This window comes from Teleopsis dalmanni, chromosome 1 (assembly GCF_002237135.1).
Source record: "Teleopsis dalmanni isolate 2A chromosome 1, ASM223713v2, whole genome shotgun sequence".
In the NCBI taxonomy this organism is placed as follows: domain Eukaryota; kingdom Metazoa; phylum Arthropoda; class Insecta; order Diptera; family Diopsidae; genus Teleopsis; species Teleopsis dalmanni.
Genome location: NC_051846.1, coordinates 161,075,819 through 161,102,489, shown reverse-complemented (window position 1 = coordinate 161,102,489; position 26,671 = coordinate 161,075,819). Strand labels below are relative to the sequence as shown.

At 27.5% G+C, this 26,671-nt stretch overlaps 1 protein-coding gene and 1 long non-coding RNA gene across 3 annotated transcripts in view; both read right to left on the bottom strand.

Annotated features, from left to right (window-relative positions):
- The window catches only part of LOC119669121, a 56,188-nt gene extending 48,043 nt beyond the window's left edge, over positions 1-8,145 (bottom strand). The window contains exons 1-2 of one of the 2 annotated variants that reach the window (XR_005251570.1): positions 7,895-8,145; positions 7,260-7,402 (exon numbers count right to left, since the gene is read on the bottom strand). This is a non-coding gene — a long non-coding RNA (uncharacterized LOC119669121). Of the gene's footprint in view, positions 1-7,259; positions 7,596-7,894 lie in introns of those variants that run through there. The other variant, XR_005251569.1, reaches the window with a different exon arrangement.
- Positions 8,146-12,640: 4,495 nt separating this feature from the next.
- LOC119669703 overlaps positions 12,641-26,671 on the bottom strand; it is a 67,074-nt gene continuing 53,043 nt past the window's right edge. Inside the window, exons 7-15 of the mRNA XM_038079705.1 lie at positions 22,729-23,136; positions 20,656-22,581; positions 20,483-20,595; positions 17,307-17,388; positions 15,968-16,585; positions 14,562-15,088; positions 13,045-13,653; positions 12,844-12,976; positions 12,641-12,777 (exon numbers count right to left, since the gene is read on the bottom strand). Of these exons, the coding sequence (XP_037935633.1) occupies positions 12,691-12,777; positions 12,844-12,976; positions 13,045-13,653; positions 14,562-15,088; positions 15,968-16,585; positions 17,307-17,388; positions 20,483-20,595; positions 20,656-22,581; positions 22,729-23,136 (4,503 nt within the window). The 3' untranslated portion in view covers positions 12,641-12,690. The remainder of the gene's footprint in view (positions 12,778-12,843; positions 12,977-13,044; positions 13,654-14,561; positions 15,089-15,967; positions 16,586-17,306; positions 17,389-20,482; positions 20,596-20,655; positions 22,582-22,728; positions 23,137-26,671) is intronic.

Genomic DNA, 26,671 nt, shown 5'->3' with positions numbered 1-26,671 from the left:
GTCTTTAAAATGCAGTTACAAGCAAATTTTTATTATTTTCAGTATTTTCAGTATTTTTATTATTTATAGCATATGCAAACTCATGGATTTATATGTGGCCATGCGGATTTAGTCACTGCCACCAAAGAGTATTAAACGCTTTAATTCGCTTTGCTGCTACACAAACTGACGTACGAAAATGAAAAGAACCAGCTACGTATCTTGTAGATTGTTTTAGTTTTTTAGAATATCTACATATCTTAGTTTTTAACTGCATAATAAAAAATGTGTTTAAGATATGTAAACTAATCAATGAGATTTTTGCAAAGAATGGTCAATAGAAAAGTGGCTGACCTTTTAGAAATATTTTAAGTAAAACCAAAAAAAAACATGCAAATTTAGTTCACAAAATTTTTGAACAAATTTAATGATTTTATATATAATTGCGTTAGCTTTCAACATTCTTGTGCTCTGTGTATAGATTTTTATTAATATATTTTATATAAATAATTAATTATAATGTTGTAACTGAAGTAATTAATACGTGATAAAATGGTGTTTGGAAATTACAAAACGTAAAGTAGGTTGGGTAAAGATACAAGTATCTTTTTGTTAAAATAATATTGCAAAATGACCCAATTGATATGTATTAAACTCTAAACTGTAATAACTTTAAAAATGGTGGTAAAACTGCTACCAAATAGTACTTGATGTAATGATAACTGATAAGCACACAGTAGTATTTGAGTGTTATTATAGGATAATAATTTTATTTGTATTGTGGAATTCAACATTGATAAAAGCACGGAAAAACGCCAGTAGATATTATTGCAATTCTTAAACACCTCAATATCATGTAAGTCTTTATATCGATATGAATATGATTTTAAAATTATATTATTAGCATGTTTTATTTAATATTCGTCAAATAACATGGGATTGGTTATATAGAAATCACAATCACTTCAATATGTATAAATCTTTTAACTCTTGAATTATAAAACGTTATATAAGAACTGATAGTACTACAAAACACTACTACTATCCCTGCATCTGCGGCAGAAGTGTTACGGAAAGTAACGGATCGAATTGAGAGATCTTCATATGGCCGTAGTAGATACATAGCTGATAAATTGAACATATTGAAAATAACAGTTCAGCAAATTTTGAAAAAAGTATTCAAAACAAAGTCTTACAAACTTTAAAACTGCAAAAAACACGAAAGTTTGTCGATTTTAAATAAAACTAAACATGCAGACTGAACACAGCAAAGGAACCGAGTAGTCGATTGCTATATATTGTCAACTCAAATGAGAAAAATTTTTCAATGGACAATTCGTAAAAAAGAAATCTGATTAAGTAACTTAATAGGGAGAATATATTTATAGAGAGCAGTAACTTAATATCGAAATTTAAAGTTTTAAATGTATATTAAAAGTGTATAAATCACTACTCTTTGTGATGATATCGATTTGCCACGACGATCGATTTTTTTTCCCGATATTTATGATCTCGAGTTATTTATGATGGATTATTATATTATCCGAACTTCATAGCCAACGCCGAAAAATTTTTAGAAAGTGCTCTGTAGTCATGAGCAATCAAAAATTTCGATTGGAGAGAGTAAATCATTATTATTATCATTTGTAATGATATTGCTAGCCAGAACGGTAGATGATAGCCATCAATTGATATTTTTATACCTCAGTATGTATAGATACTTCGAATAAATTTTTTTGATGCAATCTGAGATCCCATGATTTTATAATCAACCATGAAACAATTTTAGAAAATGCTCTGAGATCGTGAATAACCAAACATTTCGATGAGACAGAGTAAATCATTATTATTTTAATGGTATTGGTAGACAGAACGATAGATGATATGACTTCCGTTGATATTTTTATACCTCAGTATGCATAGATACTTCCAATAGATGATGCATATGATGATGCAGTCTGATATCTCAATGTAGATTTTATAATCAACCATGAAAAAATTTTAGAAAATGGTCTAAGAGCATTTTGATGAGGGAGATAGTGAACGTTTTAACAAGATTTTGCAACTTCGCACGCCTTAATCAACAACAGCTGAGAGACAATGACTCAGGCTTCATAACAAACGCAAACTCTCCTCCATAGTCACCAAATTAAAAGTTACCTGCCTCTGGCATAATAATAAACAAAATATTATGAAATGAATTATTTACAAAGAGGGTTGCTTTGATAAATCATGTGATTGATATTCTGATTAGATTCTTACAAATACGGAAACAATACGTTCTCACACTCATAAGTAGATGGTTCCAATATACTTTTAGTACTCATGAACGATTTTGATTTTTTTAAACTTTTATTAGTATAAGTAAGACGCTATGAAAACTATTTCTATAACTATTACGCATTTTATACTACTATTCCAACAATAAGCTGTAACTACCCTTTTTATAAGACAAATCCTGTTCAGCAACTTATACATCTGCCTGAGCTGACCTTGAAAAGGTACTGTTGTGCTCTATCGTAAAAATGAAACTCTAAGAAATTGCAGAAAAAAAAGATATTTCCACAAGAAAAGGAATTTTAGCATTCCTTGTCAAGATTGTTTACTGTTCAGAAAAAATTAAAAATACAAATAAATTTTAAAGAATATGGCTTTATGATATGTGAAAAAAAGCGAGAATATAACAACGAACACAGAATATTTTCGCTACATTTTTTTAATAGCGCAATTAAAAATTGGATTTGGAATGCCTTAGCAACTCCACATGCCATGTCGTCGAAGTGTCGCAATCTGCACACTTTCAGGTATAGGAACAAGTATCAAGTAACATAAAATCATATAATCATTACTTATTTAATATAAAAAAACTACAACAAACAGAAAAGATAAATAAGAAAAATATTAAAAATCACATCGTATCGCATCAAATCGCATCGCGTTGCGCGGCAGTCACATGAAACAATCTGCGCACGGGGTTACATCTTAAAACTAAAAATTATATCTAAGCATTTGGCACGCTAACTTATCTTCTCATACATATATTTGTTGTAGGTTTGTAATTACAGTGATGGCATATACTGACAATTACGTGTTGGTGATGCATGTGTCTTTGCTGTATCAAGTCGTTCAGATACATTTTTGAACTGAGAGTACAAGCCTCTTAATTAAAAAAAAACTGCAACAATTGTTGGGAGTTAAAATAATTTTTAAATACATAAACAGAAAATAATTGAATGTATGATTTCTAAAATTATAATGTGCACTTTAAAAAATTAAATAAAAAAATTATATATATAAATTTTTTAATTTTATAGTAATTTAATAAAATTTACAAAACCATATTAATTAAAAACATACAAATCGATAAGTGATGATTATTTTTGAACAAAGACAATCCCAAAAATAGTGTTAGATAAAGGTATATTCTTCAGATAAAGTTTTTATTAGTGAATCGCTATTCATTTTAGGATAATTATTATGCAACTTATTTTTTTAAAATTTTAGGGGAACCTATATATATTGTTATTATAAGACAAAAGGTTTAGCTTTATAGTAATTGAATTTCTTTTTTTTAATTTTATGCAAAATGGGAAAAATAATAAATTTAGTTGTCATTATTATTATTTGACCTTTAATTAAAAATAAAAATAAAATTTTATATATTTTTAATTTTATTTCTCCGGCATTTTAAAGCTATATCACCTTTGTGGATGTATATAATATATAAACACGTGTGTATAAAATATAGGTAATGCACATGCAAGTAGCTATATACGCTAACTTTCATACAAGAACTAAGCACACGTACATGTACTTTAGAAATTAAACACCGCTATTTTACTGCAGTTTTATATTTTACAACACTATTTTATCTTAAAATATTTAGTAAAGAGTTTTTTTTGACAAGTAGTGAACTACAACAACAGAAATTCTTTTAAATATTATTTTTATTAATTGAATATTTGGCTGACCATACAGCTGTGTCGGGTACTGCCAAATACCCATCATCAGTAGTAGTCTTGGAAATAATTATTGTATTTAATTATTCGTAAAGAATTATTTTTGAGACTTTTCTTATATTAAATATGATGTTTTTTTGAACTACAATTCATATTCATTTTTCAGCGAAATCCACTTCTCATAAAAAAATTTAGCTTTATTGAGTAGATAAATGATTCTATATGCAGGAAAATTAAATTAAATTTAATTTTAATTAAATTGAAATTATTTTAAAAAGTTTATTTAAATTACATAACATAAATTATTATTAGGGTGATTTAAAAGCGGTTGAATTCGAATTCAATATATTCTAAAGACTTTAAATGATAAATAAACACCTGCTTCGAAAATACTAAATCAAAAAAGATTATTATGTACAAAAATGTAATTAAATTCACGCATAATTAATAATAAGTATAATATAAGGAGTAAAAAAAAATTGATTCAGCAATATATAATTAAGAATAAGAAGTATTTTAAATTGTTTTAATTATACCGATATAATATGAATGAAAGAGTTACGCTCTTTCTAAGTTCTAAAGTTATGAAAGTAAAACCAAAAGCAGTTAAAAATCATTTAGATATTAAGTGTTTATAGTTTCAAAAAATGTGAGAGATAAGAATTTTTATAAAACCTAATATTTTCTTGAGGAAATTGTCATAATGGGATTCAAAAATCAATTATTTGATATACACAATCATTGCCCAGACATGGCAAGATTAAGACATTCCTTAAGATCTATAGAAATTTTCTCGAGTTCATACAGTTTTTCTAAATTTTCATAAATTTTTTTTTTGCGAATCCCAAATTCAAGCCTTTATGAAAATAAACACCTAACTTCCTAAAATTGTAAAAGTACTGCTTAATAAATCCTTACTATAAACTAAAGTGTGGATTAAAGTCAGGAATGATGTGGATTTTTTATGTCACCACATTAAATATTCTATATACAAAATGATATATGAATAAAGAGCAAGAGTAATTATTTAGATTATGTAGTTTATAATGGCACCATATAGAATAATTTTCATAAAAAAATTTCCATCTCAAGCAAAGGCTTGAATAAAACCGAGAATACTCATTTGAACGCTCAATTAGCATGGTGTAGCTGCATTCTTCAAAAGGTTTGTATTCATCTGAAATGACAATCTAATAGAGGCCGTTCTGAAAAATTTGGAATTTATAATGATGCTATATCGAATACTTTGATTAAAATCGAGAAGAATCAATTGAAATGGACGTCATATCTAACAACTTAGCCTTCCTTATGGTTTTATATGAAGTATTCTTAATAAAGGTTTGTATTTCGGGACGTTTAACGTTCAATTGACTCAAGAACTGGAAATCACGTTTTATTATGAATATTATTCTATTATGGAATATTTCTCATAGAGACATATTTGCATTTCAACTGAAATGTAGATTAAAATAAAAAACAGTCAATTAGACATCATTTTTAAGTACTTGGCCTTTCTCATAGTTTTACATAGAGTATTCTACATAAAGGTTTGCATTTCAAGACGTATAAAATTGGTTTAAGTTTTTAGATTGCGCGTTTAAGCAATTATAAACAGATCAATTATTTCATGGATAAAAATCTTTAGTGATGAAGCTCATTTCTAATATAATTCTATATGAAGGTTTGCATTTGAAGGCATATTTAATTCATTTGACCAAAGAATTAATCATTAATGCAAGTTAAAGCATATTTAATATATCATGAAGAATTGATATTAAATGATGAAATTCGGTTTTTATAACATAGTGTTGTAAATAATAAAAACGATTGTGTTTAATGTGAAAAAAATTACAAAAAGACGTTTACTTTATAAAATCAATTATTTGGCGTTTTGTATATATAATAACAATATATAATAATAGTATGAAATAATATTCTGACAAAGTTGTTTATACACAATATGTATTATATTCTATTTTACATAGTAAAACCTTTTTGTATTATTTATATATTATATATATATATAGAAAATATATAAATATATTCACTACTGTTCGAAAAACCTCTTTATTAAATACACTAGTTTCTATTAAATATAATTATTTCCATTTGAAAAATTTGACGTCAAATTACAACTTATATTCACAAAATATTGGTCTCGCCCGTGCGACTCTTGGAGTAATATTAGCACACTTTCTCAGTATTACATTTCTAGATTAGGTTTTATACATCAGAAAGAATATATAAATCATGCAAAATAATGCTTCTACAAACAGAATACTATTGAAATTTAATAATTAAAAAAAAAAAATATAATTAATTAAATCAATTATTCTACAGCTGGTTTATGATTTCGTTCTAATATAAACACAGCAATTGAATTTGTTAATAAAACTCCAGAAAAATGTGCGAACATTTTGGACTTTGTACGGTTTTGGTCAGTTGGTTAAGGAGCGCTGACTCTGAGCTTCAAATTTGGCAGGGTAGAATTTCGAGTATTGTTACTTGCAGTCTCAAAAAATTATTCACGAATAATTAAATACAAAAGAGATCACTGATGACGTATATTTTGTGATACTCGAAGCAGCTGTATGGTCAGCCAAAAATTCGATTATAAATAAATTCGATAAATAAATAATATAAAATGATTTTTAATCTTCACTACTGTTCTAAACACCTCTTTATTATATAAATATATAATATAATATATATGCATTCTATGTGAAAGCATATATAAAAACAAGAAAAAAATATTTTCATTTTTTAAAATATATTTTTTTTTTAATAAAAATGTAATATTTGGTAACCATAAAAATGTATAAAGTTAACTTCCCTTTCGTTACACAAAGCGGAACATTTAGTTTTTTAGTGCTAACAAATCAACTTAGTGCTGCAAAACACGGAACTATAATCGAACCAGTACTGATATTTTTCAGATTATGGTTTTTATAAATAAAAAAATAAATGCTCATATCAAGGGAAATCAGTTTATTGCAATTTTAATGACTCACTGTTTTTGTTGTTTTTTTTTGTTTTTTTTTTAATTTAAAAATAAATAAATATGTAAATATTTGTTTATACGATTATTAAGTCTAGTATTTTACTTAAATTTTTTAAGTTGTTATTGTACGTAATTAAACAGTTATGCATATATAGTAATGTGAGAAGTATATATATGAAATCTGTTGTGTTATATATATTTTTTGAATACGCTCCTGACCCTAAACTTTATATATATAATAAAAATGTTTGTATATATATGTTAATACAAATCTATATGTAATATGTAAAAAAAAAATTTTTAATAACGGAAATGATTACCTTGGTTTGCAATAACAAGTTGGTTCGTTGTTGGTTGGTATTCAATATTTTTGCTGATTTTCTTTTTTCTGATATGGTTGCTTTCATACAAACTTCACTAAGAGTTTTTAGCACCAAGTGGAAATGAGGTTGAAAATGCGATGCTGATACAAATGAAAATAAATAAATCAATAAATAATAATAAAAAACGAAGCTTCAACAAAACAATATTAAGTCGCAAATTCATAAATTTTAAATTCGTTTGAAAACTTGCACATAAAGTAAACTTTTACTTGATTATTTTCTTTCCTTTTCTCTTTTTGCAGTGTGTTATCAATTTACACTTTATTTTTATTATTATTTTTTTTTTTAAATTATTTCACTTTTTGTTTGCATTTCTTTTTGTAATTTTGCAAAAATTAATTTTCTGTATTTTTATCTTTTTAAAAAGCACTTTTATAAAGCACTATTATTAAACAATATAAACAAAATTGATTTTTTGCATCCGAGCTTAGTTATAGTAAAATATGTACATATTTTATTATCGATATATATATATATGTCTATTAATATTAATAGAACTAATTATTTTAAATGATTATTTATTTCTATTAGAATTAATTTTTTTTTTATTAATATTTATACGATTGTCATACTTCTCCCTTTAACGGTTATAGAAGATATTTGCGATTTCGAACAAAATAAAAAATAGACTTTGTATCAGCTGTTTTCGGAATGGATTCTTTTCGTAACACTCTGTATTCTTTCTCAAAATAAAAATTAGATTTTTTTTTTGAGAATTCTTTTAAAATTCGCTTTCTTTTTCGTTAAGCTTAAAAAATTTTTGTTTAACACAAAAATTGCTCATGCAGCACTGAAATGCGCGCGCATACACCATTCACATTGGAACTCGTTTTACAACTGAAGTTAACTTTCCACGTAAAAAAGTTAAGCTTGAAAGTAAGTTTTTTCTCTTGGCTTCTGAGTGCTCATTTGCCATAAATTTGTGTTGTTGTCGTTGTTGTTGTTGCCGTGAGATTCTCACTGGAAGTGAAATACATGTGAAACTCTAACGAAAAAGACATGAGTAAAAAACAAAAAAATTAAAAAAGTAGTATATTTTTATCTACTCCCAACTAGGAATTTATCTAATGTGAAATGCAAATAAATATTATTATTTATATATATATATATATAAGTTTTATTTAAAAAAAAAGAATATAATTATCAAATAAACTATGTTTTAAAATAATTCCAATAAGTAACTCAGAGATTCTCTTATATTTCTCAACTATTTTTTGGAATAAAAATTATCTTCTAATCTTGTAGCCCAGCGGCCTTGCGAAGAATGCACATTTAAAAATATGCGCTTTCAAATATATTTGTATGTGTGTGTGTGTGTGTGTAAGCATGGTTGATCTTTGTACAGGGATCAATCATTTTAATTATCAATGTGAATATATTTATTTGTTTCATTTTAGTGATTTTTAGTGTTTTTTTACATTTTAACTCCTATAATATTATTATAATGTAAATTTAATACTTTTTTATTTAATTATTTTTTTTTAAATAAATTATGTAAAAAAATTAAGTTGAAAAATTTAAAAAAAAATAAAAAATAGAAGATGGCCTACAAATAGACAAATATAGTGAAACTTCCATAAGTCTCAGTACTATTTTGTAAAGAAAACGTTCGATTTATGGAGATTTCGAGTTGGAGATTTTTTTTTTTTTTTATTACAAAAATTACAATTAAAAATGTTAAACATTTATTTATTTAATTGAAATCAAATACAGCACAGAAATTTAAGTAAAGTAAAATATTCAGAAATTATGGTTGTGGGATTTTAATTTTATTTATCAGTAAATGCTTTGTTCAGTACCTTTGCTTTCATTTATCAATTTAAACCGTTTCGCAAACTCCACTTTCTTTTCCTTTAATATTTCGCCAGATATGAGAATGTTTTGATCGACATTTTTAAATATTGATGTTCTTACTCTTTTATAGCAGAAGAAGTACTAGACTCCAGTAAAGCGATAACTGATTTTTTATGTTTTAAAATCGTTGAAACTGTACTTGCTACGATGCTATTTTTCGCAGCCATTTCTTTTTTTTTTTTGACACACTTTCGACATCCTTAATTAGTTCAAATTTTTGATAATCAAAAGCGACTGATTGATTATCAAAAATTATTATCAAATTGATAATCAAAATCGAATGGTGTTTGTGTAAAGAAGTAACATAATAAAGAAAAAATTAAACATTTGGTTTGTAAAAAGGGACTTCTCCTAACAAGAAAATGCATTCATACTTAAAACAAAAATTCGACTTATAGAATTCACTTTCCCATATTCCTATTGGCACGTGACAATACTTTTATTCAATTTGTAGAGAAATATGAGTTATGGAAGCAGAATTGTATGGAATTTGCTCTCTAAAACCTGTTGCTCTGTTTTTCGTTCGACCCATTATTTTGAAAACCCCTTGCAAAAAATACTACAAGTATACTACAAAATAGAATCATGCTTGCAATGAAACCAAGTTTTCGCTTTTATGACTTATAACATAATGAAATTTGCATGGAAGCCGATGAAAATACGATGTATACGAAAAAAACCAGTTAGACTGATGAAAAATCAAAATATTTTGATTTCCATCTTTCTGCTTGTCATTCCTGCAAATGTTGCTATTACACATTAGACTTGGCAAAAATTCAAATTGTGACGTACCAAGTCAACAGCCAGGAATTATGTGTAATACTTGTTTAAAACTAAGAGTGTTCACGTATTCATTATTGTACTTCGTTAAATCATACACATTATATATTCTTTCAGGAAGATATGCTAGGGTTTTACCTATAGGTCTGTAAACTATTTACAGAATCCCCTTTGAATTCCCCCTTTGAATAACTCTTTTTCAGTAGTCAACGGAGCTCTTGTTACAATAGGTCATCCAAATGGTTACAGGCATTATTAAGGAAAGATGCTCTAGACACTAATTCGGGAAAACAAAGCAAAGAAGAAGAACAACAAAATGTTTTTGTTAAATAATGGACAATCGTATTATTTTCTGATTAGGTTTACGGAGCCATTACTTTAATATTTTTAGGTTATAACAATTGTAATTGAAATTAGTTTTTTAATAAGTCAAACCTTGAGCCTGATTATGAAAGGAATGCATTATTAAAACTTGAGTACCTTTTAAATAAGACTAAAAAGTTTTTACTGTATAACAAATAATAAAAAAAACAAGTAATATTTTTTCATAATATAATATTATTGTTTATTTTAAATAAATTTCGTTTTAAGATTAAAAATTTTTTAAGTTAAATTCTTGAAAAATCATCTAATTATTTATCTAAGTATATTTCTCACAGAGATGTTTTAATTATAATTTAATATTTTTATTCAGTATTTTACTTTATATTTAAAGCATTTTCGTGTTATTAATATATTTAATTTGATATTTTCGATAAAATTCAAATAGTTCAATATATAAATATATTATGCTCTTAAAGTGACATAAATTTTTAAGTGTTATAAAATATTTAAAAATTTTAACGAATTCGCAAAATGTTAATGAAATTTTAATATGTTTTTAATATAATAATAATTAAAATTTTCTGCAATATTTTTTTAATTTATTTTTATGTATGTTATTTTTGTTTTAATATTTGAAATATCAGTTTTACTGTGTAAATTTATTTGCTCGACAAATTTAAAAATTTTCTAAAATATTTAAATATTAATGCGTGTATGCATGTGTAGGTGTGTAGGAAAATTCCCTTAAATTATAGGTAATTTTTTAAATACTTGTTTAAAAAGTATAATTTAAAAACTATTTTTATATATATTGTTTATTTAGTAAATTAATTAAAGTGTGTGACTAATCAAAAAGTAGCCAAATTTAAAATTACTTCAATAAATTATTCTAATAAAATTATTATATTGTACAAAATTTATTTTTTATTCTTTATATATTATATATTATATATTATCAGTTTCAAAGCTTATTTCAACTATATATGGTAAATTAATTAACAATATATCATATATATACATATGTATACATACATATATTGTTAAAAAAAGTTAAAGTAAATTTTTAAAATTTTTTACTTTATATTTAATTTCAAAAATTAACTACTCACATTTTCTAAGGCAATTTAAATGTTTTTTTTTATATAAAATATACAGGGTATTTTATTGATTATGATTTCCAATTATCTAATGCAAGGAGTTTATGGATATCTATAGGATTTAAGTGAATTAACACAGACTAAGTAAGTTTTTTTCAATATTAATTTTATAGCAACCTTTTAGGAATGGGTTTTCCTATAATTTCAGATATTTATAAGTTAGCTTCATTCAGTGTTGGTAAAAGAATATTAGACTAAAATAGTTTCTCGAGTGTAAACCATAGTTAGAAGCTTGTTTAAGAAGAAGTGATTTCAGTCTTTTTCTTACCTTTCAAATATTTTTCACATCTTTTTATACAACTAAGTGAATAGAGTATAGACCATTGAACTCCTTACTTTAAGTATTCTAATTTGTTTTAATATAACTAATAAGCATTAATTTTATTATACCCTGTATCAAGATGATAGAAATAGAACAATTACTTTTACATCTTTTAAAAATTATATATTGTATTAAAAATTACGTTTTGATTCTTATAGCTTACATTAAATACGTAGTTTGATTATGTTTATTAATTAATTTTATTTATTTATTAAAGCCATTTTGTTAGTTTTTTGACTTAGGTTTGATTATGGGACGATTTTATATACAATTGTAATATATGTATATAGCTTTATGTGTTCAATTGAATTGCTGTGGCAGGAAAAATTTTAGTCTGTAGTGCAATAAAATGGACAAAGCTAATATCTATTTAAACGAAGAACGGAGTATCCATAAAAGGCAATTGTTAAATTAAATTTATATATAAAACTGCGTTTTATGTCAATTTGTTTTTAGTTATGACATAAATAATTTTTTGTCTGCATTCAATTTTTACAAGATATTTTAAATAATAAATAGAAGCTTAATAATACACTTTAAAAAATAACTAGTAATTGTTATAAATAATTTTCTACAATATATTCTGCATTATAAAAAAAATGCATTTGTTGCATTCCTAATTTTTTTCCAATAAAACTTTAGTTTTTTTAAACATTTCGAACTTTGTCTATATGCTGAATCTCAAAAACAATTAATTTTAAAGCTAAACTACCAAAATTACGAGTTAGACGATTTAAAAGTAAGGTTAATCCAGCCCATGCAAATATGTCGATATCCATTTATATCGAAAGGACACAATTAATTTTTTTCTTTAGTTTTTAAATTTCGGTAAATTTTCTCATAAAAAATATTTGATATTGAATAAAAATACTGATCTTAATTGCTCATAAAATTCATAAAGTATTTCCATAAAACTTTTTATAATACAAAATTAGCTAGCTGCTATTTCTGACACGGAATTAGCACGTCTTCTCTTAGTTATTTGCTTCCATAAACGACGATTTAGGGAGGGTTTGTCCTGCAAAGAAAAAAATATATAAAAGTAAATATGAAGTTAGAGTTTCATATTATAAATTGAATTTACATTATCTTTTCTCGGCGACATTTGTATCTGTTTATGTATCGGTGTAGTGCTTGCATTAGATTCACTGAGAGAACTATGTGAACAATTGGGTGAAAGCGGAACTTCGGAATTACGTCGTTTTATGAAATTAATTCTTAAAAAATTTTTAATAATTAAATAAAAAGTTTTTATTAATCAATCAATGGAAATATTTGTACTTACAATTTGCTGCCCTTACCGGATTCCATAAGCGCAGTTTCATCTCGTCCAATTTTGCGTACTCGCAAATTTGTACTGTCAACTGTTTCATTCACTGTTCCGCCCATCGAAGTAATACTCGTCGTCCTCATCAGTTGAGGATTGTTCAAGTATTCTTTGCTCTTCGTTAACATTGTTGAGGTCTTCGTCGTCATTGTCGCCATCTTCACTTGTGAGCCACTCCTCGATTGAGACGTGGAGTATATCATCTCTTGTCTCGCTAAGATTTCGAGATCGCTTAATTTGTTCTCGCCTCTGTTGTAATTGTAATTTTTGTTGTTGACGTCTCCTCTTTCGTTCACGTCGGTGTTTTGATCCACAGATGCAAAATTGCTCCATGTATTTCGATTTGGTTGCAGGGGTTGTGGAGCTTCTCCTACACGAGCTGAACCACCCAGTCCGATTTGTCCTGTGCTGATCGGTCGTGGGCGACGGTTCACTGTTGGTGTATCGATCTTCGAGTTTCGCTGTTGTGAGAACGATATTACAGCTTCTTTTGGCTGTATGCGATTCGTTGCTGAACGATGCAATAAATCTCGACCCGTCAGACGATGATATGTTGAGAGGTCGTGTCTGTAATAATAATGAGATTATTCGTAAAAATGATAATAATAATTAAAGTTAATATATGTCGCTGAATAATTTATTTATTCTGATGAAATTTTGAAGAAAAGTTATAGTCAAAAATTTTTTACTTTAAATCAAATGCAATGAGGTTTTTAAATATGTGGTCATTTCAGGCATTTAATTTGTATAGCTGATAAAATATATGATCAAATCTGATCTGCCTGGCTTCAAAAAAATTGATGCGAAAAATTTCATTAACTCTGTTAGTTACTAAATAAATTTGCGTTACCCAAATGGACAAACGAACGAATATACAGATAGACACATAGAAGTATAAAGAGCTGAACAGATAGAAGTACAGATCGACAGATGATATAATGAATGTACAGTTTAAAGGAAAAACCGATTTATCCGATCTAAGTAATATAATTTATATATATATTTCTAAAATAGGGTCAGTAAACTTTTTTAAACTTTTCGTTTTCTTTACTTTCAGTAGTGTTGTGTATTATTATATAGTATATATTCATATATTTTACATTCTTCAGTATTTTTAAAATATAGGAAAAGTAGTGAGAATATCTATTTTTTAAAAAAGGTGATAATCGCAGGGTGCGAAATCAGGTGAATACCCAGACTGGTTGAATTTCAATAGAGGTTATTATTGTAAATAAACAGAACTGAAAAGTACTAATTTATTAAAGTATGAACGGACAAATCAAGCACAAACATACATAATTCATTACTAACTGTATTAAAGCACTGCTTTTACCTATGTCTAGTAGACTACTACTATCTACTACCGTGGTCACATTTCATATGGGAAAATTACCATATATTTAATTATATAAAATAAAACTTAAGTTACTGACAAAAACTAAACCATTTATAATAAATAATTTTTATATTATTACCCCAGAATCGTTGTTAGATCTGGTCCAGGATCGTAACTGATCAAGTCTTCGTCGCCTAGTATATCGTGATTGAGTGCTAAACGCATTTCCAGTCTTGGACTTAAACCGGATCCAGCGTGCTTTAGGGCAACTTGCGAGTCCGAACATTTTTCTTCTTGATTTTCTTTCGCTTTGTTCATAGTTGTTGCCTGCTGTTGTACCTGCTGTTCTGTTTGGACTAATTTCCGATCTGCCTTCATTGTCGAAACTGTTAGTGATGAAGTTGAGGTTGTTTGTTTGTCTAATGTCCCCAAGAGGGAAGTTTCGATTATTGTTGACGAGAGTCGTTTTTCTTTTGGTGCGGTATTTGTGATATAATTTTTGATATTGCAGGCAGCCATGGTGTTCCTTGTCATCGTTGGTAATGTCGTCATTGCTGTTGTAGTAGTTTTGTGGCTGTGGATACCTGTAGCAACGTTGCCTACGCCTTTGGCATCCACTGAAGAGCCAATGTCAGCAAAACCTCCAGACTTTTGTTGATGCGGTGGCTACAAAGAAGAAATTGTATAGTTTTTATATATTATTATTTTTTAAATTCAAATTACTTTTCAAGTTTTAGAAACTACAATAGATTTATTACGTCATTATATTATTGAAATATAACAAAATGATTAATTTTTTTAAGGCTCTGTAAGTAGTGTCTACACAAATTCTACAAACCTATCGAATATTCTTTGTAAATATCAAATATTTTATTTATTAAAATATTTAGACCGGTATATACGATTTGAAAATCAGGTCTAAACAATTTAACACCCCACAAGGAATGACATCTTATTCTCATTTACTTAATGCAAAAATTTTATTATAAAATGGGATCAGAAACATTATATGCATTATATATATTATGTTATATAAAATTTCAAATTCATTCTGTTAAAAAAGAATCCGGCATATATTTCTTGAAAAACGTGCGTAAGGTGTACCGTAAATTTGTAACATTGTCTTGCCTTTATTTACCAGATTTGAGCATGATGAGCTTGTGTCATTATTATGTAAGAGTTATCATAAAAAAACTCATTGGCCCCGGTTTCTAATTCAGGGCGTTCGTTTTTTTGAATGATTTAAAGGCTATATTTTAATAAGCTTACTGAAAATGTATCGGTGCTTGGGTCAAACACTGATATAGATGGACTGCACTGCCTTTTTTTATAGTTCCGAATATTTTTTACACAAAATATATTAACAATGCATTACAAAAGATATATAAAGTAAATAGAAAATTATTTCTATATTTTCTATATCCGACAAAGAATGAATAGTAAATCTGAAAGGTTTTACTATAAATTTTAGGATAATAGCGCTTACAATACTATATATTTTCTATAAAATCTGTTATATAGTTATATACTTATATATGTACTTACTATTTTCGTTGTATCGCTGCCACTCGTCTTTAAATTTGTCTGTGTTAGCAGCAGTCGACGTGGTGGCGGCGGCGGAGGTATGAATTTCGCCTGACGTACAATTGTTATGGATGCGTTGGTTTTGGAGGTGTATTCTGTGTTGTCTTTGCTGATAGTGACGTTCTCGTTCTTGATTGTTGTAGAAATCGATGAATGAGGTTGATTCTTCAGCATCGTTTGATTCACTGTCATGGAAGTAGTGTTCGTCAATGTTGTTTTCGTAGTTTCTTCGATTACTTTCACCGGCTTGTTGTTGTTGGGCATATCTGTCGCTAGATTCGAGTTGTTGCTGCAACTGTTGCTGGTCTGCAAAGCCACAACTGAATGTTGTTCTAAGAGGTACTCGCAGGATGATGCCTTCAGCACAGCTGGAGGTATTTGCGTGACATGTGGACTTTGTAAAGGACGTGGTCCCAATACTGTCGTTTGCAGATGTGGTTGTATGCGTTCCTCCATAGAAGTTGGCTCCTCCTCCTCCCCATCCATATCGTAATCCTCCTCGTACTCGTTCGCCAGATCCTCGTCGCTTGAACTTCCAGCTGAATCCTCTAAATCGTGGCCATTTGTCGTTGTTTCCCCCTACCAATTGTTTGGAATAGAATTCAACTAATCAATTCTGGTTTAAAGCGAGCTACTTTAATTGGGTTGCGCGTTGCATAGCAAACGATATCGATAGCTGTTATTTTTAAAATTTTTGTTGTGAAGAATTGAAGTTGAAGGATGGATGTTCTGATTATGTGTTTTAATATATGTTTGTTTGCATTGTGTTGGTGAAATGGCATCCTTAATGGTTTTAGCATTAATGCGAGCCATAATTTTGCAAATTTTTTTGAATACTTTTTTTTTTGTTTGTATGCGGCATCCACATTTAATATTTATCATTTTTTGATATCAATTATTTGACAATATTGCAAATTGTGCTAGAGCTTCACTAGTCTCACTACGACTTTCTAAAGAACAAATACACATACATACAAGGATATGCAACGTGTATGTTAAACAACAACAAACAAGCAACGTGGCAATAAACAATTTGTGAAGAAAAGATGCAAAAGCAAAGATAAATAAAAAAGAGAAAAAAAAGATGAGATATGAGATGAGTTAGATTACAATGAGATTATGAAGATTAGTTCTAAATAAGCGAGAGAGAAAAAACTCTAAATTATAATTAGTTAAAGATATCATTAAATACATAATAAGTTAGTAAGTGAGTAAGAGTTTACTTAATAATTAAACAATGGTGTTCATATTTAACAGATAATGAATTTACTGACATGCGTTATGTACAAAGTCGACCCACCTTTTGCAACTCTTCACTCTCTTGTTGAGTTTTTTCTTCATCACTTTCAGTCTCCTCCTCGAAGAGTGGTTCTAATCGACGTCTAGTTTGTGTAGATGTTGAAAATGTAGTTTTTACGATTTGGTTGAGAATGAATTGATGATATATGAAAATTTTGAAAACAAAAATATACAGATTTATGCTAAAACTAATGATATATATAATTTGTGTTAGTTATATGTCTGAACGATGTTCTCAATTGTACATTGTACAAGTGGTTAAAAATAAATTCTAATTAAATTTTACTTAAATCAACAATATTAATTTCTATGATGAGTCTATTAAATAATTTTAAAATACACTATTCCTACAAGTTTTACTAATTTACTATTGACTATTATTTAAAAATATGGATTTGAGGGTTTACTTCATATTTAATTTATTCTATTTTAATATAATCAAACAGAATAGTCCTCAACCTGGGTTAGGTTAGGTTAAAGAGACAGCCTTGTGGATAAAAGCATTTGAGATCAAGTTATTGCTCATTGTAATACCATGAATAAGTGTTGTTCATACGCAGAGCAGAAGGGTACGAACAACGCTCAAAAGGCATCATCAATCTAAATATTTAAGGGTTTGACAACCTATGAATGATATATATTGATATCTTACAAACATATTTTAATTAATACAAAGGATCTTAAGTTTTTTAAAAATTCTATTGACTGTGGTATTTTTCCGACTAGTAAAGTAAGAAACAGAAAAAATTTAAAAAAAAAATAAAAATAAAAAACAAAAATATTTAAACATATTTTTTTTTATAATAGTATAGAACGAATTATGATTCGATTAAAGTATAACTACATTATTTTTTCACAAAGTCTCTTTTTTTATTATTTTTCGGAGATGTTCGAAATATAATTAGTTTACGTACTATAATCGAATTATATTCAATTAGTTTTTTCTATAATTTATATAATATTTTTAGTCATAAAACAAATAATTTTTTTCAGTATACTTTTAATGTTTTTCAAATTATAATTTTAATTAAATATTTAAAATTCACTTATGAAAATTATTTAATATCTCATGTAGTTATATTTTAAGGTTTATATTTCAATACGTATTTTTGGAAAGTTATATTATATGATGTACGCATTTATAGTGTTATCAATTTTGTGGCTCCTAAAGTAATAACTTTTTCGATTGGTAACTCTGAGTAATTCTCAATTCTCTCAATTGAAATGAGATACACTTTTAATGCACTTTTAGTGCAATTTTCATTTTGGGTTGGTGAATCTCGATCGAAATGTATAACACTCGAAATTAATTTATAACGCTCTAGACATTTTGCCAGAGTAGCAAGACTATCCAAAAATTAATAGCTGTTTTATATGCTTTGACAGATAAACTGTGATTTGATTCGACATATATGTATATGTATTAGTGAAAAATGTAATTGTTTACTAACACTACTAAAAAATGTTAGATTACTCTAAAAATTATCGATTGGGCAACAAAATTTTACAGATAGGGAGTAAATCTAGATTAAATCCAGATTTACCAATCGCAAACGCAATAAGTTTTAATGAAAATCACTTGTAGTTAAGATTTCGACAAGGTTATGTTTATGTCTAAAATATAACATGATGTTATATGACTTATCTGCGTATAATATGTAATAACAAGTAATAACTTAGAAATAAATTTACAGATGTTCGTTTTCAAATCGTCCGTAATAGTCCGCATAAACAAGATCCATTGCGGAACGCAACGAAGAAGCTCTCTGGTGAAAAATAACTTGAACTTGGTGGTCATTTAGTATTACATGCATGAAAAATTTCCCAGAGCCAAAACAGAAATGTGATTGTGAAACCGTAAAGGTTTTACTTCCATATATTCGATTTATGTTACACGTATTTTTGAAAAAAGTAGGATCAAATATCATACCATGCAGTGACTGTTTTGTGAATATAGTTGTCTTTCATACGATATTTGTGTACTTTATTTGCCCCAGATACAATAATCTTAATAATTTTATCATGCAATATAATCAACATCACTGAAAAAAATTCGATATAAAATGTAACGACTACAGAATTATTTCTGAAGTAAGTTATCACAAGTTTAGCATGTTCATCGGTTGTTAAGCGATCCATATTGAAAAATAACTAAATGCAAAATGGCTTGGATGACAGTTTTGATTGACGACATTTTTGGATAAAAGTTATATCACTGAAAGACTATTGCCCAACCAAGAACCCCAAAATCAATAACTCTATATTTCATAACACGTAAAAAGTTGGAGATTATTTTCGTCTTTTATATATAAATATATTAGATTAACTAACTTTATAATTAAAAATCATAATAATGAAACAAAATACTTGAGTAATATTGGTACAAAAGAAGAATAAATACTGATTAAAAATTTGATATTTTTATAAAATTTTATCTTTTGTTTTCAATATTGAAATAAGGCAGATACCAACGTACTCTAACATATATTACAGAATACCAATATTTTGAAACTAAGATGGACAATTTAAAATTTTTCACTAAAAATTAAAATAATTAATATATTTAATAGTCCTCACCGAGTTTTTTCAGTTTGTGAGCAATTGGATGGAAAACGAGTTATTTGATAGTGCGAATATTCCAATTATCTTAATAGTTCCGACTAATCGAACTAAATATTTAGTGTAAATTTAAGTATTCGTATTTGCCGAATAGTATTTATTTATATAGTATGTAGTATAACAATTTTTTTTTTATATTTGCATTATTATTCCTATCTTATGGTTGAATTTTTTCATTAAAAAGTGAACACTTCTAGTTTTATAGTGTGCTTAAAATATTTTATTATAGAATACAAAGGGCCCGATGGTATTAATACACCACTATTACTTTTAAAAGGTGTAAATAAATTAAATCTATCAGCTACTTAAAGGTATAAAACTACTTATTAAACTACCTGCAAAGCGTTACTAAAAATGATGAGATAACATGTACGGTTAATGTTTATTTATAGATTTAATAAGAACCTGTAAAAACTACAAAAGTATTTTGAAAAAGAGAATATAAAAATGTTTTGAAAATTACACATAAAATAAATACTGGGATATTATGTTAACTATAATACTATTGGAACATATTAAAATCTTTATTACTTAAAACAAACTAAAATCATAACATACCGTGGTAATAGTCCGCGTATTGTACTTGCACTCATGGGTGGTGCCATTAAAAGTTCATCCATCATAAGTTCTGTATCATCATCGTCCAATGAATTGCTTGATCTTGTCGGTGACTGCAAACATATTATTATAACAAAACTACTGTTAATTACTTTAATAAAATTAATTCCTACCGAGTGTGTATTCTCCGAGCTTAATAATTGCATATCATCATTTTCGCCACCACTTGTTGGTGTGCCCCAAACTTCTTCGCCAGATGTTGCACCAGAGGTGCATTCATCCATTTGTTCATCGGTTTCTGAGGTAGGTTGTACCTGCGTTTGGTCTTGATTCCAACGACCTAAATATTTATCAATAAAGGCACGAGATTCCTCGAAGAATGACATTCTACCAGTAACAAATGAGCCTGCTCTACTTGTCCAAGCAGAACCATTAGCGGATACACTATCATTTTCGGTATCATACAATGATTTAGTTACGATTTTAATATCATCATCTATATTGTCTACATTATCAGCACGAGCATTATCATCTAGATCTTCTTCACCATCATCATCCAAATCGTCTAATTCACCATCGTCTAATCGATCATCGGACGGCAATTTTTCCAAACTGGACATGGTGCCATAACGGCGTAATGTACTACTCATAGGACGATAAGGTGGTTCCTCGTCTAGTGGTGATTCATCACATGAATCGTCAGGAATATTTTCTAGTATGGCTTGATGTGGTATTTGGTGTATGTGAGAATTTGCAGTTGTGCTTGTAATTTTATTTGTAGAGCTGTTATCCCAAACATTCGTTGAAGTTTTTGTAAGAATTGCATCGGGTGTTGGTGGCACCACTGCAATAGTTGGCAAAAACGTTGCATCACTTGGATTTGTAGATGTTGGTGTAGGTAATGGGGCAGTAGGCATTGCTCGCATATTGAATAATTTTGCAGCTGGTGTAAATTGTGCTAAGCCAATCAACATTAACGACAGATCATCATCTTCATCATCATCTTTTTTAATTTCATTTAAATATGTAGTTCTATTGCCACAAACACATCTACAGTGCTTGTGAGGATCTTCAGTTACAATATTAGTAATTTGTTCCAAAGATTTATGTTTATTTGGCATTTTTGGTGATTGTTTCGGTGATTCTATAAGTCTGCAAGTCTCTTGTTGTATTTCATCTGGACTAAGTGTTGTATTCTCAAAGTCGGCTGGATTACATTCACAATTGCAAGGTGTAAATTGTGATGATCGTGATATTGTACCAGGTGATTTTGGCGAATGAGGTGATTTGGCTATTTTAGGACTTTTGGGACTTTTTTGAAGTGTTGTTGTTGTTGATTTTGATTTTTCAGTTTCATTGTCTGAATCTATTTTAACCACTTTAGCAGTTTCTGCAATAGTAATTGTTGTTTCAACTTTTTGATCTGTAGTAATTAAATTTGACATCGTTTCTTCAACTGTCTGTGTAGTGATTTTAACTTTTCTGTGAATTGGTGCATTTGTATTTCGATGCTTATCCATAAATTTATCATCATTTTCACCACCCGAAGAACTCGAACAATGACCATTCATAATGATTTCTTTATTATTTAGTTTTTCTGTTTCGTTGTCTTCGTCTAAAATTCGTAGTTTACTGATGCTGTCGGTGATCCTGCGTTGGATTTCATCGATTCCGCTGCTACTGCTGGTCGGGATAGCGCCCACGCTAACATCAGTCGCCTCTGATTGAGAGAGTTCATCGGTTATTAATTGAGCAACATCACTTTCAGTATCACCAGTTTCAGGCTTACTACTACTAGCTAATATTTTTGATGAATGTTCACTGGGTTGTTCACCGGTTATTGTGCTTGATGATATACTGGAAGTACTACCTGTACGACTAATATTACCATTCACTTTACAACAACGATTTGGTGAAGATTGACTGTGCTGCACTTTTAGAGAGTTACAAAGTAATGCAGCTGTTTTAGTTGGTGAGGTAGATGAAGGACGCAAATGATGTTGTTGTTGTGATGAATTACCTGATTGTTGACAATTTTTATGACAATGACGACAAACAGCAAGTTTATCTAGTACTATAGGACTTGAGCGCACAGTGATCTAATGATATGAAAATGTAAAAACTTTCACTTTTCGTTTCAATTATGATAATGAAATTTGGTTTACAATATATAACTAAGACTAATGTTATTAATAATAATAATTATAGCAATCAAATTCAAATTGTATCTATTGATTATAACTAACCTGACTATCCGATGTGGTACTGTGCGATTTACTTATCTGACTGACATTCTCTGAATATCCATCACTAACGCTCAGCTCCTCTACACCACTTAGTCTTTTACCGCGTAAATCTCCATTTTGTTTTGCTAAGTTTAGTTCTATGGTACGCTTCTCTAATTGTTGTCGTGTCCAATATGTTATTCTCTCATCATGATCGCTTTCTGGGTATAATAAATGTTCATCTTCTTGACTTATATGATCTCGATGACGTTCTGCTGCTAGACGTGCTTGTTCTTGCTGCTTGTCCAATTGACCTTTCATCCAATTGGCTAAATGTATTGCATTCGATTTAGAGGTACCAGTCTTATTAAGAATACGACATTTTTCATCTATTAACATATCAATCTGATCGGAAGCATTAGAAAGCCGCTTATTCTGTTAAAAATAAAAGATTTTGTTTTTGATACTTAAGGTATGAGCTAAAAAAGTATTTACTTCTAACCGCTGGAGTTTGAGATGAAAATTTTGTTGATATGTACAATGAAAGTTCTTTTAAACTGAAACTGACGGAACTGTCAATATTATCCGGTTAAGCGAAATATTCTTTTAAAAAAATTTACTTAGTATGAAAAATAAAGAGTATGGACTATTGACATTCCACGGATAATTGTCTGTTTACTAGAGCATTCATTTAATAGAGCTTTCACTGTACATATATATTGAGTTGTTGCTTCATATTGTCTTAATAAAAACAGTATATCATCAAGTATAAATTAGTTTAAGATATTAGCACTTTAAACTAATTATTGCAAAATTGTGATGGGCTCATATTTAACTCAAGTTATATTTGTACACTTAAAAGTTCAAATAATAAATATTTAATGTTTTATAAATTGAATTTGTTTTTATCTATTAAAATATTAAAAAATAAATAAATTTCATCGTATAAAGAAAAACTCTACAAATAAAGTATCTTTGATAAAAACGCTTGTTAAACTATTATTAAATAAATTAAATATTTTATTGTTAAAAAAAATGTAGGCTTAAAAGTTAAAATTAATCTTAATATTAACAGAAAAATGGAGTCCATCACAATTTTTTTTAAAGTTTGCGGATATAAGTTTCTAATTAAAATAATCAAATTATATTGTAATCATTATGTTTATATGTTCAAAGGACTTTAGAAAGGGTGGATGCAGTTATGATTTTGAATTTTTTCCATGTTCGATTTAAAAAAAATAAATTTACAAGCGTTTTTATTCAAAGTATTCTTTTATTTGTTAAATATTTAATACTAAAAATTAAAAAAAAAATTAATGCTTTTATATGTATAAAGATTCAATTATAATATCTTAACTATGGTAACGTTTTCGTTTCTATTAATATGATTAGCTTGAGCAAAAGTGATATATATTATTTATTCTAAACTATATAAATCAATTTTAATAACAGTTTTCTATATGATTTTTTAACTATCGTATTGTATATATTTTATGGCTTCATGTGTGTTTTTACAGAACTTATAGTTAATCTACAATAAATATTAAAGCATTTTATTTTGTTAATTGTTGACATAAAAAAATACTGGTAAGTCTATTGGAAGCTTTGTTAAAAATTTGTACTAATTTTAAATAAATATATTTATTTTTAAAATAATACTATTACGATTTAAAAATATAATTTTAATTTATTAAATTATAATTTTACTAAAACTAAAAATATATTATTTATATATAACAAAATTATATAGGAAATACCGTTGTACCTGAACCAAGACACTTTTATCAATTAAATTATATGTGAATATTAATTTAAATTAAATTTAAATCACAATATTTTATATATGTAATTATTCTTCGTTATATTATAAATTTTAGTTACTTTAAAGTAATTTTGTAAATCATATAGAAGTGATTTCAAGTGTTGTTAGTAAATATTAATTAAGTTATAAACAATTTTTAACGATTCTACTGGGGAGTACTTATTAAAGTCCTTACGGCTTCAGATGAGCCATATGGTTAATGTCTTTGTTTTGAGGTGAAAATGTTCATCTCCTGAAATGAAAATATGTAAACTTCTAAAAGTTAATGGAACGATTTGTATTATTCATACAAACTTTAATACTTTCGGTGCCATTGTTTGTGTAAAAAAAGACAGTTAAAAGGGCGTGCTGTGGTTTGAAACAGCTTCAAGTGCATTTTATTTAAGATGTGCTTAACTAAATAATAATGTTTTATACATAAATTAATTGTGCTGAAAAAATTTATAGAAACTGATTTTTTATTTTAAAGAATAATTATTTTGAAAAGATTTAGAAAGTATTAGTTAGTCTGTTTAGATTAGAATGGTTAGAAGAGAAAATTAGATATGTTAGTTGTTCTGCAGCGTAAAGGTACATTTAGGTACTTCAAATATTTTGTACAAACTGGAAAAAGTAATACAACCTGAAGCTAACATACCTGGAGAATACAGTTGGTATGAATAAATGAGTATACTTTATCTAAATAATAAATACATAACGTGTTATATATGTTTGTCAGTTAAAATCTGAGAAAAAGAACAACAATTGCATTGATATATCACCAAGCTGAAAGTATTACTTCTAGAAAGTATGCTATAGACTTTTTAGATTTTATAAAATACCGGAGAAAAATAGATAGGCAAAATCAAATAAACTTTTTTACTAAGAAACCTGCAAAATATATAATGATAACGAACATTTCTTGGGAAGTAGGGTCCAAAAAAATACATATATACATATTGTTGTTGCTTTGACATACTGAGAAATAATACAATGATCTTGACAATTTTTAAAAGACCACGCTTAAAGTATTAAGTGCACTAAGAGACCCTGTTAATAAAAGACGAAATGTCAATATCAATATATATTAATTGTTATATATATAGTATATTGCCGAAATTTATACATCTTAAGTTAAGCATACACAAGTGTTCATCTATAGGAAATAGTTCAAAATTTAAAATGAACATTTAATATTAATAAATATTAATATTCAATATTTAATGTTCAATCTTTTGTTTTATTAATCTTATAGTTATCTAACAAAATGTTTCAATACTAAATTTTCGTAGACATAAATAAAATTATGTTCGAAAAATTATGTTTTAGAGAGGAAGAAACAATATTAGAATGCATTATAAAATCAGTAAATATTGAACAGCCTGATATCGGTTTATTGGAAGGGATAAATAACTGAATGAATTAGCAGAAAGTAAGTTTTATACCCTAATTGATTATTTTAAGAAAGTCTTGTAAAAAGTCTCTAAAAAATGTCAGATTAAAATTACAAAATTATGAAATTTATAATTGCAAGATTGAAAGTGGATCTGTAGTAGTAAAACAATAGGGAACTTGAAATATTTAAACTTGGTTTTCAAAACAGATTAACTCATGCACTGATGAAAAACAGCAAATGTCATGAATAAAAATGTTCAACATATAAACCACATTTAATGAAGAAACGTAGATCCAACATTACTCTCCAAAAATCTCCAAAAATTACTCTTCTAAAAAAATGGGTCGAACAAGCTTAAAGATTTCTGAAGTGGAAAAATATTGCGATATTAGCTGGAAAGGTCATAAATGATTATGGGTCAAAACAATACCGCGGTTCTCACTTTGGTAGTCGCTATAGTTCAAATTTATGTCCTGCATTACAAATTATTGACTCATTCTCCTTATTTGTAACTTCTAACATTCAGAGGATTTGGTTTAAATTGCAATATATCTTGTCAAATGGAGAGGTATATTATAGATTATTAGTAGTAATATAATCATATTAAATTATTGTATTTATAATTTTATATAAAGTAAACTAACTAATTTCTACAATTTGAAGAAATACAACAAAACTAAAAGTATATAAATGGTAAAGTGTAAATAGTACAACGTGTAATAATATCGTGTAAAAGTGAAGTAATTAAGTTAATTAAAACAAAAAAC